Source organism: Cephus cinctus, unplaced genomic scaffold, assembly GCF_000341935.2.
Source record: "Cephus cinctus unplaced genomic scaffold, Ccin1 Ccin1_scaffold1841, whole genome shotgun sequence".
NCBI classification, from domain to species: domain Eukaryota; kingdom Metazoa; phylum Arthropoda; class Insecta; order Hymenoptera; family Cephidae; genus Cephus; species Cephus cinctus.
Window position 1 is genome coordinate 27,127 of NW_014334022.1, and position 17,145 is coordinate 44,271.

Here is a 17,145-nt window from a genome sequence, read left to right on the forward strand (position 1 = left end):
ATAGTGAAAATAGTAACAATAAGACAAAAGTACTACGTAACATTGCATATGAGACTTTTTGAATAAAACAGACTAGCATTATGCAAATAAAATGGGAAACATTCAGAGAGAAGGAATCCTTCAGTAGCTTCTCTCTTTCCTCCAAGAGAATAACGCTAATGATATACGAAATACTATTACGTAATGAAAGGTTTGAGAAGCCTAGGAAATCATTTTCATCAAGTACCCACTGAGAACGGTCGTCTACTCCGCAGACGTCAATATTTTTGAAAGCGATTTCGGGTTTGTTTTGTCTGAAGTTGGCCTGTGGAAGACGTTGTGGTCACAAGACGGGCGATTGGCTCACTATAAATATACACGTTACTCCAAGGATGATAGAGCCTAGATATAAATAAGCACCACTAAGTTGTTCATTGGCAAAAGAATTCTCATCAGTGCAGAACAGCGATTTTCAATAGTGCAATTGGTCTGATATTGGATTAATTAATTAACGGAACTTATTATGCAATGTGAAAGAAACACACTGTGATAAACATCATCAGTCGTCAATCATCGGGAAGCCTTAAAATAATTTGTGAATAATTCCAAATTGATTACACAATACTACCCGATGGCGATCTTCCCGTTATTTTCATTGTATATGGGGTAATTGTTACGCAAATTATTTATCCACGTAAGAACCGGTTTCACAGCATCACCTTTCACAGTCTTCGATTAAAGGAGATACAGTAAGTCAATATTACAATTGGATGAGCAATTTGAAGTATTATCAGTAAATCGTAGAGAGCAGTTCTATTGAAAAGTCGGAAGGTACGAATTGTGTTTAGTGATCGGGCTGTCAATCATTTAACACGGATATAATGAGATTGCTTCTAGTAATCGCACTCGTTAATATTATTTAATGATCATTTGCAGATGAGCACACAATTATTCCTATTCCTTTGTTCAGTACTGATTGCTGGAGTAATAAATTATGCCAATGGAGCTGTTATGGTGCGAGAAGTATCTGCTGGTCATTTGGCAGAACTTCCCTGTTTAAGTAGTGACGATTATCATCGTTTTATGTTCTGGGAATTGAAAGATAATCAACACATCATTAGTCCTGGTAATCCTCACGATTCAGAGAAATACAATTATGAAGTTCTCACTGGAAAACTCTTCATAAGGGTAAATGAACGGGATAGCACATCTTTCTATGAATTTGCAGTAAGTATAGAAAAATTTTTACTTTTTTTCAGGGTGTTTCTACTGCAGAATCTGGCTTCTATAAGTGCGTGTCAAGAGGAATAGCTGATACTTCCGTTATCAAAATTCATGTGGTAGAATTGGTCGTTAGAAAGGATTCAGAAGATGTGTGGGAAAATAATTTTGAGGTAATGAGGATGTTAGAAAAATTATAGAAAGATAGTCTCTACGACGCATCTCACATTTGCAGACAAACTTATTAAGAAGTATGGCTGCAGTGACGGTTATAGTTCTGGCTGTGGCAATTGTACTGTTCATTGTTATAATGAAAAGAAGAAAGAATCATCACTTCTTTGGTAAGTCTCATTCTTCCCATGTTATTATCATATTCGTGACATTATTTAATGATTGTATGTTTGCAGAGATGCAGGAGTCCAGAGAGAACTCACCAGCAAGATATAACCCTAAAGTACAAAACGTACCATCCACGGAAGTTCCAACATCTGTGGAATCCAGAGGAATTGATAACGTCGCGATGGACGTTGACTTTCCCAAGGTTTTCAAACTAATGCAAAAGGAACAAGCCATCCCGTAAGATCGGACATTAGTCATTATAACTTGGTTGTATCCTTGTACTCAGTTATATCTGTCATTTACAGAAAAGATTAGAACTTTATCTTATAGATAGGATTTAGCACTTTGGTGTACAAATTCAAGAGCAGAAATATTATAATTAGTCTTTTGAAAATAAGCAAAACTGCCTGTTAAGGAGAAAAATGTTTTTGTTCCAGTAATGTAAGATTTAGTATAATTAAATTTATCTGATAAGACAAGAAAACGTATTATTCTGCATATTTTGAGAAGACGGGTCTATTATTAACTTAATTGTGAATAAACATCATAGCTTCTATGATTGTGACGTACTGGCAATGCCAGCTGTAGTATCCATCATAGTGTCATCTCCTTCGCCGTCTTCGTCATCTTCCTCCTCTTCCTCATCCTCTGGTTCGACCTCAGTATCCAGGAGGCGGATTTTCCTGTTACTTTCGCTTAAAATTGCTGCGACTTTTCGTGGCCCACTCACGGCCAATCGCCTCGCGGAGATACCGTGGAATGGTCGTGGCCAGGATGCCCCACTTATTAGTTCTCCTAATTCTACTATGACTGTACTTAGCTCACCGAATAATCGTGGATGATTAACTGGCAATTGGATGAGAAAGGACGCGTGGCTGTGCTGATTTAGGAGCAACAGACTTAGGAAGTCCTGGGAGTAAAATTGCAGATCTGTTATCGTTGTTTCGCCTTTGCTGTAAATTCCTGTGAGAAACGATAGGTAATTAATAAAATTAATTGCCAATTATCCAATTTCAATTACCTATGCTGACCTTGTCTATGATCCACGTTGACTACTGCTGCTTGCAGGGACAGCGTTGCTGGTTCTGTGGGATTGTTTATTATTTTGAACAACCTGAGAAGCTTTCGGTCAGTCTTAACAAATGCGATCAGTAAATTTCCTTCGTCTGTGACCATTTGCGATAAGAGTAAAGATTTGGAGGATGGCAGAGTCGTCGTCAGAACAGCGAAGTGCTTCACTAAGCCTTGATAAGCTTCCTTGTAGACTCCTCCAATAGCCTCGACCAATTTGATGTGGGATTGAAGCAGTGAATACGACAGATCCTGTTTGATTATCAGGGGATGATCCTGGAGACATTGATTTTCATCCAGCATGGATGCCCACTCGCTTCCTTCGGGTGTTAAAAAAGTTTGCAACGGCTCCCGACGAAGGTACTGGCCCAATTTCTCCAAATTCACGACTTTTCGTCCACTAGTATTAGATCCTGTCTTGTCAAAGCCTCTCAGAAACTCAGCAATGAATGCCAGTTCCTGTTGACTAACTCTGCTTGCTTCTGAAGGTACTCTCTCATCGATTAGTCTCAGTATAACAACATATAACCATCTGAAAAAAGGTATAATAGTTGATCTTACAATTGGTAATTATTTTTCAGCAATTGGATACGCAGTACCTAAAGAATGCCTTGTAATCTCGCATACTGTGATCTATAACTTGCTGTATTTCTGCAGCTTTAGCGAGAAATGCTTGAGCAGCACGTAAAGCAGTTATTATTGGGGCTTCGTCTTTAAATCCCAAAGCTTCATAGGGCCCACCTAATCTGGCCATTCCTCGCATCTCAGCTAATTGGTATACCAGAGCCATTCCTACACTTGTTAAATGCTTCAATACTAGTTTCTGTAAAATATTTTAAGTTACGTGGCTCTATTTTTGTATTCCATTCATGCTCGTGGTATTTGGTAGAGACCTGTATATTGCTATAGCACATTTCGATGCTGTGTCCTAATTTTTTAAGACCTTTCTCAGTTAAATCTCGCAGTAGGAAGTTTTCTAGACTTTGTGTGGGGATACCGATCATCAGTAATTCTAGAAAATCAGCAGCAACACCTCCAGGGGGTTGTGTTTCAGCATATCGGGCTAGTTTTTCATCCATTTCTAAAAGTATTGTTTCCCATGCCTCCGAAATGGCCATTAAGGTGCGTGAAAGGTAATCCATGAGGTAGTCTATTTTTGCTTGTGCTTGGGCAACCTTTAAGAATGCTCCACTTTTTTCCAGCAATGGACAAGACAAATTTGTCACATCGATACTATTTTCGTCTTTCCAGGATATCCATATAGATTTTCCCAATCCACCAGAAATTTTCAGAATAGGACCCCTGCCTACCTCAATCGTTCCACAGTAGAACATTCCAAAAACATGCATCACAACATTTCCATTATCTTGTCCAAGCTGCAAGAAATTTCTTCATTAAAGATTGACATCTATTGACATAAAGAATAAAATTATTTTTTCAACTCACAAATAACATGTCTAGCGTTTGAGAAAGGAATTCCTTGCGTTCTGGCTCCTGACCAAAGGTTCTATTGAGACTTGGTAAGGGTGGTAAATAATCTTTTGCTGGTGATGAATTGGTTTTATCAGAATTTGGTTTCTCAGTTTCCTGATTGCTCAAGGGTAACCAAGCCATACAAGTAATCGTTCTATCTGCTGATAACTGTGTCTTATGAACTATATTTTTGTTTTCAATATCCACCAGGTGTAACAATCTGGATTCCTTATAGAAAACGGCTAGTAACTTTCCATCCGGCCTCCATGCCAGATTTATTACTGTGTCCGATTCATCCTGAGGACTAAGGAGCCATACCCTTTGCCATGTTAATCTGTGTAGAGCCACTTCTCCTACAAAGGACTTGCTGTCAAATGATAATATTCACTTAACTAAATAACTAAACCATAAATAAAATAATGCAAACCTTTGATATTAGCTATTGCCAATAAGTCCATCTTAGGTGACCAACGCATTATGGTCACCTGAGCAGGAAGCTGTCGCTCCTCTAATTGCCTCATAGTACTAGACATTTTTTTTACAAGACTTTGGATTCTCAAGATTTTATATTACTGATAAAAAACCGTTTTATTGTACAACTTAAAAGTTAACAATACCGGTGCTGACCGACGCCATGCTGTACATACTGTAAACCTGCAATACATTATAGGAAATGTGTCAAGTGATGGCGCCGCCACCAGTGTGTCTAACGTACTATCAGAGTCTTATAGTTTATTCGTGCTAACTTTGTGTCCTACCCCGTCTGACCCCGTCACATCCCAAATATGACACTTGAAGTTGTTGCGTCCAAGAGAAAATTCCCCCTAATTTTCCCGCCAAAATTTATCTATCTATATCGGCCGGCCATTAAATATTGTCACAGTTTTGACATGTGTCACAAAAGTCAACAATAATTCAGAAATGTATGGCCAGCTCAGCTAAAAATTCCATCAGGGGTGTCCGATGCACTATCAGAGCCCTATACGGTCAGAAAGCTAATAAAATAAAAATATCTGATTCTAGCTAAATTAAAAGCAATAAAAGAAACGTCTCAACAATGAATTAATATATACCGCACAAACAATTTTAATTTGGACTATACGACAGCAAAAAGATATATGAAGAAGGCAAATGCACAAAAATCCGACTAATAACACACAAAATATGCAACACCAAAAAAAAAAGTGTAAGTACTTTTACAATTTACAAGAAATCTCGAATTCCTCAAAAGAACGAAACGTATAAGAATCCGCAGGTAACGCGTATAAAGTTCCGTTGAGAAACGGCATCAGAAATGTATATACATACGTATATGACCCCCATAAACGAATTCCTGAGATCATACAAACATTTCGTTTCTCGATATTCCAGTGCAAGTCGTGCATCCACGAACACGCATACACTGCCTATGCCTGCATGGTGTGCCGAGAAAAGTAGCAGAGGCGCCGGTTACGAGAGTGCAGTGCATCGGGGAACGATATCGAGGCCACGTTTCCCGTGTAGTAAGGATAGAGGATAAAGAAGAGGAGACGTCGACGGGAGTGAGGAGGAGAGTTTGTGAAGCACAGAGCGTCGTCGGGACGCGCAAGAAGGAAAGAGTACACAAGGAGTAAAAGAGAGAGTGACGGCAATAATAGTGGGGGAGCGTCGAGACGCCGCTTGACCACGTGACTGCCAGCAGAATCCGCGGCGTCCGCCGAAAATCTAAATCCGTCCGAGCCGAGAAGAAGAGGCTGCCCGTTGCCTCCGAGACCTCGAGCTTCCAACGCGCGATAGTCAATAATTGCCTTTAGGGTGTACCGGGTCGGTTTCGTGAGCTAGATTTCCGTCCTGAAGTTAGTCGACGGCGTGGTTCGCCGCGATCGGCTAGATAACGCGGAAGATCCTTGGGAAAGATGATTCGCGTGGACGAGACGGACCCGGTTGGTGGTAAGAGGTTTGCTTAACACCATCGCCAACGAGTGCACATACATTTAAATTTGCATAAAATTCGTTGTCATAAACTCATGAAAATCATACGTACATACGTATAACGTAACGTAAACGTAAGGCGTATCGCCAATATCCACGTGCATTTTATTTACATGCTTGAGAATTCCAATTAAGCGTAACCAGCAATTTGTATTTCAATTGAAATAAATGCTAACGGTATACCACAAGTCTCTGGGTCAACTGCCAATCTATACAAAGTAGAGCCGAGTGATTTGTAAATTGACAAAATTAATACTGTCTCGCATTTTTAGAGATCGAACCGAGTTTCCCGTACAGAGACGTCACCGTGAGGAAGGGTGTTGAATTCAAGGATCATTATGACATCCAATCAGAGATTGGACGGTAAGTAGTAAGTTGGAAGATGCTTAGCCTATAACTGTGCACACCGATGACGCAAGGATATACGTATACAATTCCACTTTGTACAATATGCATATAAAGATGTAGGTATCCATGTATAATGCCAAAGAGGCGGTAGAAGGTCTCAATTAATTTTAACGAGATCCGCTAGCTAGATGCTGTTATCGTAGAAAAAGGATCCTGCGCAAAATTCATCGTGGAATGTCTTGGCAACCGGCATCTATACCTATATTCCACCTCATAAATTCATTGCGCTACTCTTGCTACGCAACATCGACGTGATACGCATACGTCACACTATCGCAAGAGACAATGAAATAAGAAGTGGATGCTGGTTGAGTATAGAACGTCCATGGAACGTCCGCTAGGCATCGCCTTCGCTCTTGTGGTCCGGAATAAAGCATCGGATTAGAAAATATTTTTCTATCATCAAAGAACGAAGATTGTATCCGCGCGTCGTCGTGACGCCTATGATGTTGTGTTCGCTGGTACACACCTATATCACTGTGTCTATACGCTAGACAGTCGTATATATGAATAGACGCACCAAACTGTATAAACTGGTCGTCGAATAATAACAGTGAAAAGAGTGTGCGTACACGTTCTTGTATAGGTAATCAAGGTCTTCGCGTCTATAAATAATGCCTTCGCTTCGAAGAGTGACGTTGCACGTCGTCTCGACGGCAATTCGATCAGATGCTGGCCGTCGCGACGCCCGCTACGTGCAAGACGCTCTTGACACGAGGGTTCAAACGGGCGTCGAAGCATCGCGCGTAACAACGTTCCACTCAGGCTGCTCCACTAACTCACTGACTCACCGATCTTGCAAGCTGGCTAACAGTGAACAAACCAAGTCACCCGGTTGCCAAGATGTCAAATGACAAATTGGCACCTGCGGTGCTTGATTTCTTAACGCAGCATCCGACCGGTACTCGAAACAAAACAATGGAAAAGAAAAACAAATATAAAAGTTGAGAAGAAGAGATGCGCTGATGGTGTTAATAAAGAAAAATTTAGATGATAATATTTTTTTTAAATACTCTGTCATCCTTAGGGGCAAGTTCGGTACTGTTTACCGATGCATGGAAAAGTCTAGCGGCTTGCATCTCGCTGTTAAGGTTGTCAACACTGCAAGGAAGGAGGACAGACGTGCTGTCGAGAGGGAAGTCGAGATCATGAGGAGACTTCAGCATCCTCGATTGATACAGCTGTATGATGCTATCAACACCGGCAAGCAGATATATGTTATATTAGAATTGTTAGTTAATTTTTCTATCGAGTTACTCAATGTATTAGCGTACGATGGATTACCGATTATTATTCGTAGAATCGAAGGCGGTGAACTCTTCGAGAGGGTGATCGACGATGACTTCGTACTGACTGAGAGAAGCTGCGCCGTCTTCATGAGACAGATATGCGAGGGTATGGAGTTTATTCACTCGCAGAATATCTTGCATCTGGATATGAAAGTGAGGAATCATGATGAATGATTGTACCAGGTAAAATATCCCATCGCCAGTCATCTTGGCTAACTGTCACTTTTATATCTTGACAGCCTGAAAATATATTATGCCTTACGAAAGAGGGCAATCGTATCAAGATCATAGACTTCGGTCTGGCAAGACAATACGACCCTGAGAAGAAGCTTCAGGTACTCTTTGGTACGCCGGAGTTTGTTGCACCGGAAGTCGTGAACTTCGACCAAATAGGTTTTGGCACTGATATGTGGAGCATCGGCGTCATTTGTTATGTGCTGTAAGTGAAATTTAGTATTATTTTTTTTTTAGTAGATTCACCGGATATTACCTGGTACATTCTATAGAGAGTCATAAGAATTGTACTACAGAGATGGTCTACCTGGATGGTTAGACTTTCAGGGTTGTCACCGTTCATGGGAGACAACGATATGCAGACGATGGCGAACGTGACCATCGCCAAGTACGACTTTGATGACGAGGCCTTCGCCGACATATCCCAGGACGCCAAGGACTTCATCAGGAGTCTTCTGATCAAGGACAAAGAGTAAGCAAGCTTTGTGGATTCCCTTGAATATTTAGAAACACATACGTAATCCATACCCGCTTGATATTCACATTTCCAAGAGCTTCCGTGACCTTCTTCCCTGTGGTTGTCTCTCGCCATATTCCTCTAGTTCCACCAGGTGGACATGACCCATGTGTCCTTCGTGTCACTTGTCCTGTTCGCGCGACGTGCTAACGAACAGCCCGATTGACCTTGGCAAGTTGTTAAAAAAAATGACCCACCCTCGAAAGGCTCGAATAGAGAGAAAGAGAGAAAGGGAGATCGAAAGAGAGAGATAAGAAAAAGAGAAACACAAAAAAGAGCTCGCGAGGTCGTATTTCGTAAGGTTCATCCTACGTTCCAAGCATGCCGTCGATCAGGCCACCCTCTGAGAATGACTGATCCTAAAAGAGGGATGATGATGATGTGTCTTTCAGACTGCGAGCCTCGGCATCTCAGTGCCGCGCGCATCCCTGGTTGGCCAAAAGGTCCACCGTACCATCGACCAGGGTTGGGGAGAAAGCGGAAGTAGAGAAACCGAGAACGGACGTTGACGTTATCGTGACGAGAGAGGAGCTCGACGTTACCAAGGACAATCTGAGGCTGTTCGTCGAGCGATGGCGAGAGCATCCCAACAGCCCTTACTTGATCGAGCACCACGAGGCTAATGGTTCCTGGCATCCGGACAACGCCAGGAGGTCCAATTCCGATGAGAACAACGTGGAATCGGTGTCTCTGCGGGGTCAGAGTCCGTCGCCCTGTGGTAGTGTCTCTAGCTCATTGTCAGAAAGTACCAGCTCACCGAGGGAGAATGGCAACTTCCTACTTCCGGTGCCAAACTTTTCTTACGCCTTCGAAAGACGCGCGTCTGAGGGTACTGCATTGGCACCAGAGAAACGTGACGCTGCAGCGCAGATTGTATTAGCTGAAGAGATCATTAAATTGTCTGAACACCTTAGATCAATTGCCATGGGACCTAAAGTATCTGGGACTGACAATGACGCACCTAATGTTGACCTCCCTGCAGAATCCGCTTCTTCAGAAGAAGCTAAGGCTTTCGTTAGTGTTAATTCCACTGGGGTCCAAGATAAAGCAGTTAAAACGTCAAAGCCAAAGGAAGACGAGAAGTCTGGACTTTCACGAAATGGTGCCACGACGAAAATCTCCTCCAAGAGAAGCGATAGCATCGTTTTCACTGATACTACCACCAGGACCAATGAGATCTCTGAGAAGCTCTCGAACATTACTAAACAAAGAAAGATTAATGGTACTACTTTCAATGGTGTACGAACGTTTGAAAGAAACACAGAATCAATTCCTACCCCATTCGCTACCCTAAAGAAAACATCAAAGCTCCAAATGGATGGTGCAGTCCCCAAAGAAAATTCGTCGACCAACTATGATCGACTCTTTCGTGATCGTGTAAAGACCAGTACCTTTCTGCAGAAGAGTCATACCTTTGGGTCTACATCCAAAATGGAGGATATGCAGATACCCTTCCTGAACGTGGAGAGAGAAATGGATCTGACTCCACCATGGCGAAGGGCGCGGTCAAAGCATCGTTTTAGCGAGACCTGTAGGGATGTGCCCCGCATCTCAAATCTGCAGGATATTCACAAGAATCTTAACCTGGACGAGCCTACGAGTACGAAGGACCTTCTGCTGCAGCTTCTAGGAGAATGGGACGACGCATCCAGACCCAGTGGAATTGGTAGAAAATCAGTCAGTGTTGACTGGTGCGGCGAGGAATCCATAGCTCGAAAATCAATGAATTCCCTCGCCGAATATTTTCAATCAGAGTCGCAGAAAACTAATGCCGTGGGTGGTGGTCGACCCTCGACGCCACCATTCATACACCGTTGACGAGAAGAGTTCATCCTCAGGGTCTTCCAATGCGTATCTAATTGTGACGGATGGATTAAAATTGGATTTTCCCATGTAGAGAGACTTGGATATACCTAGTTCGTTTTCTTGACGACGATCTACGTAATCCTGATTGATATATTCCTTGGCTCTGAATCTCGTCGAATTCCTCTTAGGATCCGCCCCTGTGCATGTTATTCTTTTATTTATTATAAATTTAATATAAAGGTGACTAACTGATCACGCGAGAGACTTTTCTTTTATTTATTGCCTGTCTTGCTTTGCCACGTCAATTACCATCAGTCCCATTAAACTTGTACCTTGTTCAGAATGAGACCGCGGGCGGAACAACTCCTGGAGCACCGTTGGCTCGAGGCTGCCTTGGACAACCCGATCTCGAAGGTCAGGTTAAAGCGTTACGTCATCAAGAAACGTTGGGTCAAGGCCGTCAACACTATCCTGGCTCTAAGAAGAATGGGAGCTCACATCAACCTCGAGCTCGTATAGGTTAATATAACCTCCAACGGCTTATTCGGTGATAGGGATAACTGAAGTGAAATATGTAAAGAATGGACCAACCTGCAAACATTTTACAAAGTTCAAATCCCCTGGTGGGTGGAATGAATAATGTGAATTGTGAAGGAATTTGGCCGTCCCGGCCAAGAATCGACGACGCGTTACTCTCGCCTGACAAAAATACTCGAGGGTTTCGGAGCTTTTACTTACTTTAGATATTAAGAATCTTTTAAGTTCCATTGCTGCCTTAACGCACTATGTACACGATAGCAATGTTCATTCGTGCCTTAAATAAAGTATTCTATATTTTATTGAATCTTGACGTACGTGAACGAATAATGGAGTCCAGATTATTCGCGTCCTCGCATTATGGACGTTTGCCAGATATTTTTGAACTTATTTCCACCTGTTGAAAACACGGCACCAGTGAGGGATACGCTGCTGAATCTATTTAAAGAAAATTCCCGCAGAAACTAATTGGCATCGCGACGCCATCTGTCTACTAGACGCTCGGACATTGTTGAACGACGTCTGAAATGGCGCCCGGCGCGCCATAGAAGACGCCACTAGAAAACATGGCCGCCTTGTACGATTTTTCAGAACTCATTCATGCTTTGGTGACGGTTTGTGTACTTGATTCTAACCTATGCAGTTCGACTGATTAATTATTTAGCAGAGAATTCTATTTGACATATTTTAGATTCTAGATTTAACAAGCAAGACGTATTATTCAACATTCGAAAAATGGTAAGTCTCCATACCCACAATGCGCTGCGGTTTAAGCTAACAATGAAATTTTTGGATTCAAATCTTATTGTTATGTTATGTTTCAGGAAGACAAAATAATCAACTGGAGTCCATATGCTAAAGAATATGATCCTTTGAAAGCTGGTAGCATTGATGGTACTGATACAGAACCACATGATAGAGCTGTCAGTAGAGCAATGATAACACATTATGAGCCTCCGCATGGATTGAAATCAAAGCCAGACAGAACTCTCTTCGTATCTAGATTTGGACCTAACGTTTCTAAACAAGATTTAAAAGAGGTATTTCTTGTACATTTACTGTTAACAATATCGCAGAACATGTAACTTTTATTCTTAGCATTTATCTTGTGTTACAGTGTTTTTCAAGGTACGGACAAGTGGTTTCGGTAAAGATTATAGTTGACATAGTAACAGGACTGTCTCAGGGTTATGGATTTGTAGAAATGAAAACAGAGGACGAAGCAAGATGGGCTTCAAAACGTGTACATGACACAATACTAAAAGGTTCTAAGATATTTGTTGATTTCGAATGCAGCAGAACAATGAAGGGTTGGAAACCACGTAGACTTGGTATGTAGATATATAAATTGAGAAATGAGACGTCAATCGAGTGTTATGATCTGCCATCTAATGTTCAAAACTTTATTTTACATAGGTGGAGGATTCGGTGGTAAAAAGGAATCAGGGCAGTTGAGATTTGGAGGAAAGGACAGACCATTCAAGAAACCAATTTTACCAGGTGTTGTGAGGCAACGTGAAGAAACTAATAGCAAGTAATATCCAATACACGATTTACGCGAAATACTGATCGACTTAAAATCCATCCACATGTACATAGTGATTAAAAAAGAAAGAAAAAGCATTCCATTCGTAAATAAATAGTGATAAATTTTAATCTCGATTCAAATAAGTTGCTAGTTTGTCTAAGTTTGGTAGGTGTAACCACCAGACGGGATACTGTCGCGATACTCGATATCTGTTCATCTTGTTTTCCCGAAACGTCGTCGAGATGCCAATAAGCATGAGAGAAGGACCAATCGAAGAGAATCGTGCGGTGTTTTGGTAGCGACGTCGCGAGGCGGCTTCGCGGCAGCAACTTTATAGCGGGCGTCACGACGCCCTCCCCCGGGACACCGCCCTCCATATATGGGCGCGTCGCCGGTTGGGACTCTGTTGCGCGCAGCCAAGATCCTCCAGCCGAAATGAGCGAGTCGGTTTCCTTCCCACTGATTCCCACTGATAAGACTACCACCCTCGCAACATCACCCTCAGATACATGCGCATTCACTGCTACACAACTCCTAAAAGAATTCACTGACAACCTACAGATGAATTCCCAGCGGAAAGCTCAACCTACTTATGTTTGTTTACCAGCGAACTAGCCAGCTATTATTTCCCTAAGCTCGAGTCATGCTCTCATTTTCTTTCTTTTTTTTTCAAAAAATAAAAAAATCAACTAGGAACAAGTATGAGAACTCGTAAAAGAACGCGCTGAATGACACAACAGCCAGCTAGATATCTTCAACAACGATTAAATAGTTGTAAACTAGTTTTATTTTTATGCAGATTCCAAGCTGGTCCAGGAGCTCGCAAAGAGCGTTCACTCTTGCAGAGTACGAGTGCTCCGACTAATGTAAATCTTGGTCTCCCTACCCCGGAGTCTCCGTTGGAGATCCGTACCATTATCCTGATAGGATGCTGCGGTACCATTTCGGCAAGGCAGATCAGGGCTGGGACGTTGCTGACAGAGTCCGGCATGCTGGTGTTGGAGATAATAGGTGAAAAGACCAAGTACAAGCAGAGGAAGAATAAGAGACGCAGAGGTAGAAGAAGATGGTATCTGGTAGGAACCGACGACAAAAATAGTAGTGGTCGAGGATGAGCAACGCTTGCGCCCTGAGGATCCTCCGCATAGGAGGGCATAATCGTTCTTAGAGGGATAACGAAAACGTACTCGCGGAGTTCTCAAATCGAATCCGACTATTAATAGGATAGGAAAGAAGAGGAGGAAGAGCAACTCGAGTCTTGGTTTTGCCGAGGACGAAGAGGTCGGACTTCAGAGCCGCTCTAGCTGTCGCGGACTCCACATTCCACCAGAAAAGCTCTCCCGTGTGTGGTGACCAGTCACTCGGCTAGGGCCCAAGATCCCACTCTCACTCATTCTATCACACTCCCTGAGTGTAAGTTCATTTTATTATCCATCCTAACTGGCGTTATCTCAATAGATTAAATAACAAAGACGTCGAGCGACGACGACGCTCTGTTAATACAGTGAAAGTTTCATGGCTGCCGCTTCGCGTAACCGTACTATCGTTCTGTGCCTTCTTAATATGGTTCTACGTGCCCGTTTGCGTAACACTACGCTTTTTTTTTAATAACAAACAAAAGTGCAAGTTTTCACCTTAACGCCATACTACGTCGTGACGCTGTCTACGTGCTGTGTGCTCTTCGTGGAAGCTGTGTGTAACGTGAGACCGAGCCATGGTCGAGCGTCTATTTTTTTTTTATCAAGTGAACTTCTCGCAACGTTAAATCCTACTGCGCTGAAAAAAACCCGCGAAAATCATATCTTTAAATATTATTCTGAGCTGTTACCAAAAGACGGGGTAAAGTACTTGAAAGAAAAAAGTTACAAAAAAAAAAACTTTCATCGCTACTGTCTGTCATCGGTATGCGGGGTTATGTATTAAATTCTTTCAGTAAATTCTGGCAAACGTAAGCTTCCTGACGTGGCGTGTGGGTAGTGCACGGGATATATCCGCCGGTATATTTCCGTCTGTTAAACGCTCGCGAGCGCGTTCACGTAGCAAAGCCAAAAGCTCATAGGGAAAGATGAACCGCCGCGAACGAAGTCGCGGACGGGGCCAAGGTTCTATAATTAGCGTCGCGGCGCGGAACTCTAAGTAGAAGAAGGGTGGGTAGGGAAAGGGGATAGGGGGTCCCCTTCGACTCCTTATAGAGCTTGCGGCATCGAGCTTGCGGCCAGGGTTAGCAAACTGCCTCGACACCTATCAGGTTACCCTTTGGACCGGTATAACGAACAGCTAACGACTCGCCTCACTTGGTTCGCAAATTTTTTAATTTATTTTTCAATTATCCCTCCCCCGTTGTTAACAGCCACCCCTGCCCCTCGTCCCGCTCTCCCTGCCCGATTATCTCATTCAATTATCATTTAATCGGTATTTCGTCATCGGTAGACGTTATTTCTGGAATTTCATTGCGGTTCTTTTATTTTTTTTTTTTTTTTTAATCGGCCAATTCCTCTAAGACGTGTTCATCAATTTCTCAAGATCCGTTTTAAAAATCTTTTCTTCTTTTTTCACTTGCAGAAACGTAACCACCCGAAAACATGTCTGACGACGAGGACCAATACTCGTAAGTATCTTTGCCATATACAGCTAACGTAGATCGATAATAATTAATCGGACTTCCTTACAGATATTTAGTAAATCGCTGCCTCGTTAATTTGTCATAATGTTGAAAATTGGCAAAACATTTTTTTTTTATCATTATTAAATATTACGTAGGATTTCGATATCTCGGATAAATCTTCGAAGCTTGACGTTTTACAACACGTTAAACAATTACACGATACATTGAGAAAGTCTCTATCACGTAAGCCAATGCATAACCGAAAATCCTCAATTTCTTAAATGTCCACCTTCTTCGCTGTAATTTTGAGTGTTGTCAGGAATTTTGGATAAAGATCAACCGTCCGTCCAGTCTTTAACGATAACGCGTGAAACCCTTGTCCGAACTGTCTGTTACATAAAAATTGTTTATCCAATTGGTGTCCGACTGTTTCCCGTGAATCCCTTAAAAATGTTACACGTGATTCAAAAATTGGTTACCCCAAAAAAGCATGTCAAGAATAACTAACCAAACCCTGTGTACTTTATTTTTTACAGCAGCGAGGAGGAGGTCGAGGAAGTGTAAGTATCTTCCCTGTGAAAATAATCGAAATTGGGTGAAGAAAAAAAAAATTACCCCAATTTCTTCTCGAAAAAAAGAAAATATCCACAGTGCTAACAAGTTTCCTTTTCGTTTCTCTTTTTACAGGAAGTAAGTGCCAGAAGTCAATACCTATTCAAGTACTAGTTACCAACTACGGAATTACTATTAGGAAATAGTAATTAATAATTATCGATCTGTCGCAATCGATATCTGCCAACGTCGATACGATGTCTCGTATTATTTCTTCTTTTTATTATTTTCTCTTAACACATCGCATCAGCGTTAAATCTGCCGAACTCGATAAGCAGAATCGACAGATATCGGCGATCGATTTGCATGTTTGAAAAGTCAAGACGAGCTTCCTCGTGCCAGCACGATGCCTATTTTACCTCATTGTTAATAATTATTGACCATCGGCAAAAGGTCTGGATAAATTACGCAACGTCTTATAAATGGGTCAGCAAGCACTTGGAAACTCGGTCGTAGGTATCAGCTTATTATATACATAGGTATAACCTATAGATATATTCAGCTATACTGTAACCAGTACCAGCTCTGGATATAACATCTTAGCGTATAAGTATAACGTGTTCTCGAGATTCTCTAGAAAGGGGCGTAGTGTCCGGCGAACCCACCCGTCACCGTTTAAAATTAGCATCTTTTACGTTCAAAAATAACTTGGCTGGATGGAGTTGGTGCCCCGTTGGCTTCACTCTCATTTTCTCTTTCTATCTCTCTCTTTCACTTTATCTCTAGACGCACGTAATTTGGCAGATATAAAAAAAGAAGGCCTCAAGGCAATAGCCCTGTTTTATTTTATTTTTTATTTATTTATTTTTTTTTTCAAAATTAAAACGGCGTACGGGTCGGTTCCAGAAATGGACTGTGTGTAAATTCGTACGAAAAAAAAAAAGTATCGAAAAATCGTGTGAATGGAATTGGCACTGTTTTTTGGGATGCTGATGACGCAATCCTCACAATACTCTGAACCATACGAGGAATTTAATGAAATTTTGCTCTTTTATTTTTGTAATTTTTTTTTCTTTCGACTCTTTCGTTCTCTCTTCAATTTTTGTCCCGACTACGTCAGCATGTATTAAGGAGACTCGAGATATGTGACTATGTTACGTCGTGATCACTGACTTAGCTATGGCTTATTTCTCTATGTTCCCAATGTATACACACAAAATCAATCACCAATCGAATCACCAATGCATCGACCAATCGACGCACGCGACGCGAACCCGATTACATTCGATTGAAACAGGCAGCCGGAGAAGAAGATCGAGTAAGTTTGACTGCCTGAAAAATGCCTGCCTCTCTGTATATCTGTCAGTCAGTCTGTCCGTCCGCTATTATCTATCGCTACTGTGCCGACTTATATATACGTACTTATATAATATTCTTATCTTTCTTTCTTTATCATTATTTTTTTTTTTATTTACACCTCACAACTATTTATTTAATTTGCACTGTCCAAGCGCTCAATCGCTACTCTTCATTTATACGTTCTCTCTCTCTTGTCTCTCTTTATTCCATCCTTCGTCTCTCTGGCGTTCTCTGTATCTCTCTCCCCCCCCCCCCC

General features: G+C 41.7%; 5 protein-coding genes across 20 annotated transcripts in view; 4 read left to right on the forward strand and 1 right to left on the reverse strand.

Annotated features, from left to right (window-relative positions):
- Nucleotides 1-4: 4 nt before the first annotated feature.
- Nucleotides 5-1,936, forward strand: LOC107273723. 3 transcript variants are annotated; one of them, XM_015752217.2, is made up of 5 exons: nucleotides 5-810; nucleotides 916-1,167; nucleotides 1,239-1,373; nucleotides 1,436-1,541; nucleotides 1,608-1,936. In XM_015752217.2, the coding sequence occupies exons 2-5, from the start codon at nucleotides 916-918 to the stop codon at nucleotides 1,778-1,780; spliced, it is 666 nt and encodes a 221-aa protein (XP_015607703.1). In that variant the 5' UTR covers nucleotides 5-810; the 3' UTR covers nucleotides 1,781-1,936. The 3 variants fall into 3 exon arrangements, with proteins under 3 accessions (XP_015607703.1, XP_015607701.1, XP_015607704.1); XM_015752215.2 differs by having other exon boundaries at nucleotides 5-728; XM_015752218.2 differs by having other exon boundaries at nucleotides 5-645.
- A 15-nt stretch (nucleotides 1,937-1,951) lies between these two features.
- The window catches only part of LOC107273711 (anaphase-promoting complex subunit 4), a 19,357-nt gene continuing 4,163 nt past the window's right edge, over nucleotides 1,952-17,145 (reverse strand). Inside the window, exons 1-7 of one of the 3 annotated variants that reach the window (XM_015752183.2) lie at nucleotides 5,392-5,503; nucleotides 4,511-4,737; nucleotides 4,057-4,436; nucleotides 3,504-3,986; nucleotides 3,210-3,433; nucleotides 2,571-3,142; nucleotides 1,952-2,502 (exon numbers count right to left, since the gene is read on the reverse strand). In XM_015752183.2, the coding sequence (XP_015607669.1) occupies nucleotides 2,093-2,502; nucleotides 2,571-3,142; nucleotides 3,210-3,433; nucleotides 3,504-3,986; nucleotides 4,057-4,436; nucleotides 4,511-4,616 (2,175 nt within the window). In that variant the 5' untranslated portion in view covers nucleotides 4,617-4,737; nucleotides 5,392-5,503 and the 3' untranslated portion in view covers nucleotides 1,952-2,092. Of the gene's footprint in view, nucleotides 2,503-2,570; nucleotides 3,143-3,209; nucleotides 3,434-3,503; nucleotides 3,987-4,056; nucleotides 4,437-4,510; nucleotides 4,738-4,829; nucleotides 4,953-5,391; nucleotides 5,504-17,145 lie in introns of those variants that run through there. The other 2 variants (XM_025091071.1, XM_015752180.2) reach the window with 2 other exon arrangements.
- LOC107273710 (CBL-interacting serine/threonine-protein kinase 23) lies at nucleotides 5,804-10,570 on the forward strand. Of its 4 annotated transcripts, XM_025091069.1 has the most exons (8): nucleotides 5,809-6,019; nucleotides 6,327-6,518; nucleotides 6,587-7,405; nucleotides 7,490-7,693; nucleotides 7,763-7,904; nucleotides 7,991-8,190; nucleotides 8,305-8,457; nucleotides 8,895-10,570. In XM_025091069.1, exons 4-8 carry the CDS (start codon nucleotides 7,518-7,520, stop codon nucleotides 10,318-10,320), a joined length of 2,097 nt encoding a protein of 698 aa, XP_024946837.1. In that variant the 5' UTR covers nucleotides 5,809-6,019; nucleotides 6,327-6,518; nucleotides 6,587-7,405; nucleotides 7,490-7,517; the 3' UTR covers nucleotides 10,321-10,570. The 4 variants fall into 4 exon arrangements, with proteins under 4 accessions (XP_015607663.1, XP_024946837.1, XP_015607665.1 ...); XM_015752177.2 differs by lacking the exon at nucleotides 6,587-7,405 and having other exon boundaries at nucleotides 5,804-6,012; nucleotides 6,327-6,417; XM_015752179.2 differs by lacking the exon at nucleotides 6,587-7,405 and having other exon boundaries at nucleotides 6,327-6,417.
- Nucleotides 10,824-13,376, forward strand: LOC107273721 (U11/U12 small nuclear ribonucleoprotein 35 kDa protein). The gene is made up of 5 exons (XM_025091078.1): nucleotides 10,824-11,583; nucleotides 11,670-11,885; nucleotides 11,963-12,176; nucleotides 12,262-12,375; nucleotides 13,173-13,376. Exons 1-5 carry the CDS (start codon nucleotides 11,581-11,583, stop codon nucleotides 13,241-13,243), a joined length of 618 nt encoding a protein of 205 aa, XP_024946846.1. The 5' UTR covers nucleotides 10,824-11,580; the 3' UTR covers nucleotides 13,244-13,376.
- Nucleotides 13,592-17,145, forward strand: part of LOC107273716 (troponin T, skeletal muscle) — a 10,243-nt gene continuing 6,689 nt past the window's right edge. For 2 of the 9 annotated variants that reach the window (XM_025091073.1, XM_025091074.1), the window contains exons 1-4: nucleotides 13,610-13,786; nucleotides 14,936-14,981; nucleotides 15,515-15,542; nucleotides 16,828-16,848. Coding sequence is in view for 3 of the 9 variants with exons in the window: in XM_015752192.2 (XP_015607678.1) it covers nucleotides 14,956-14,981 (26 nt within the window). In the remaining 6 variants the exon portion in view is untranslated. Of the gene's footprint in view, nucleotides 13,787-14,560; nucleotides 14,671-14,935; nucleotides 14,982-15,514; nucleotides 15,543-16,827; nucleotides 16,849-17,145 lie in introns of those variants that run through there. The other 7 variants (XM_015752194.2, XM_015752195.2, XM_025091075.1 and 4 more) reach the window with 6 other exon arrangements.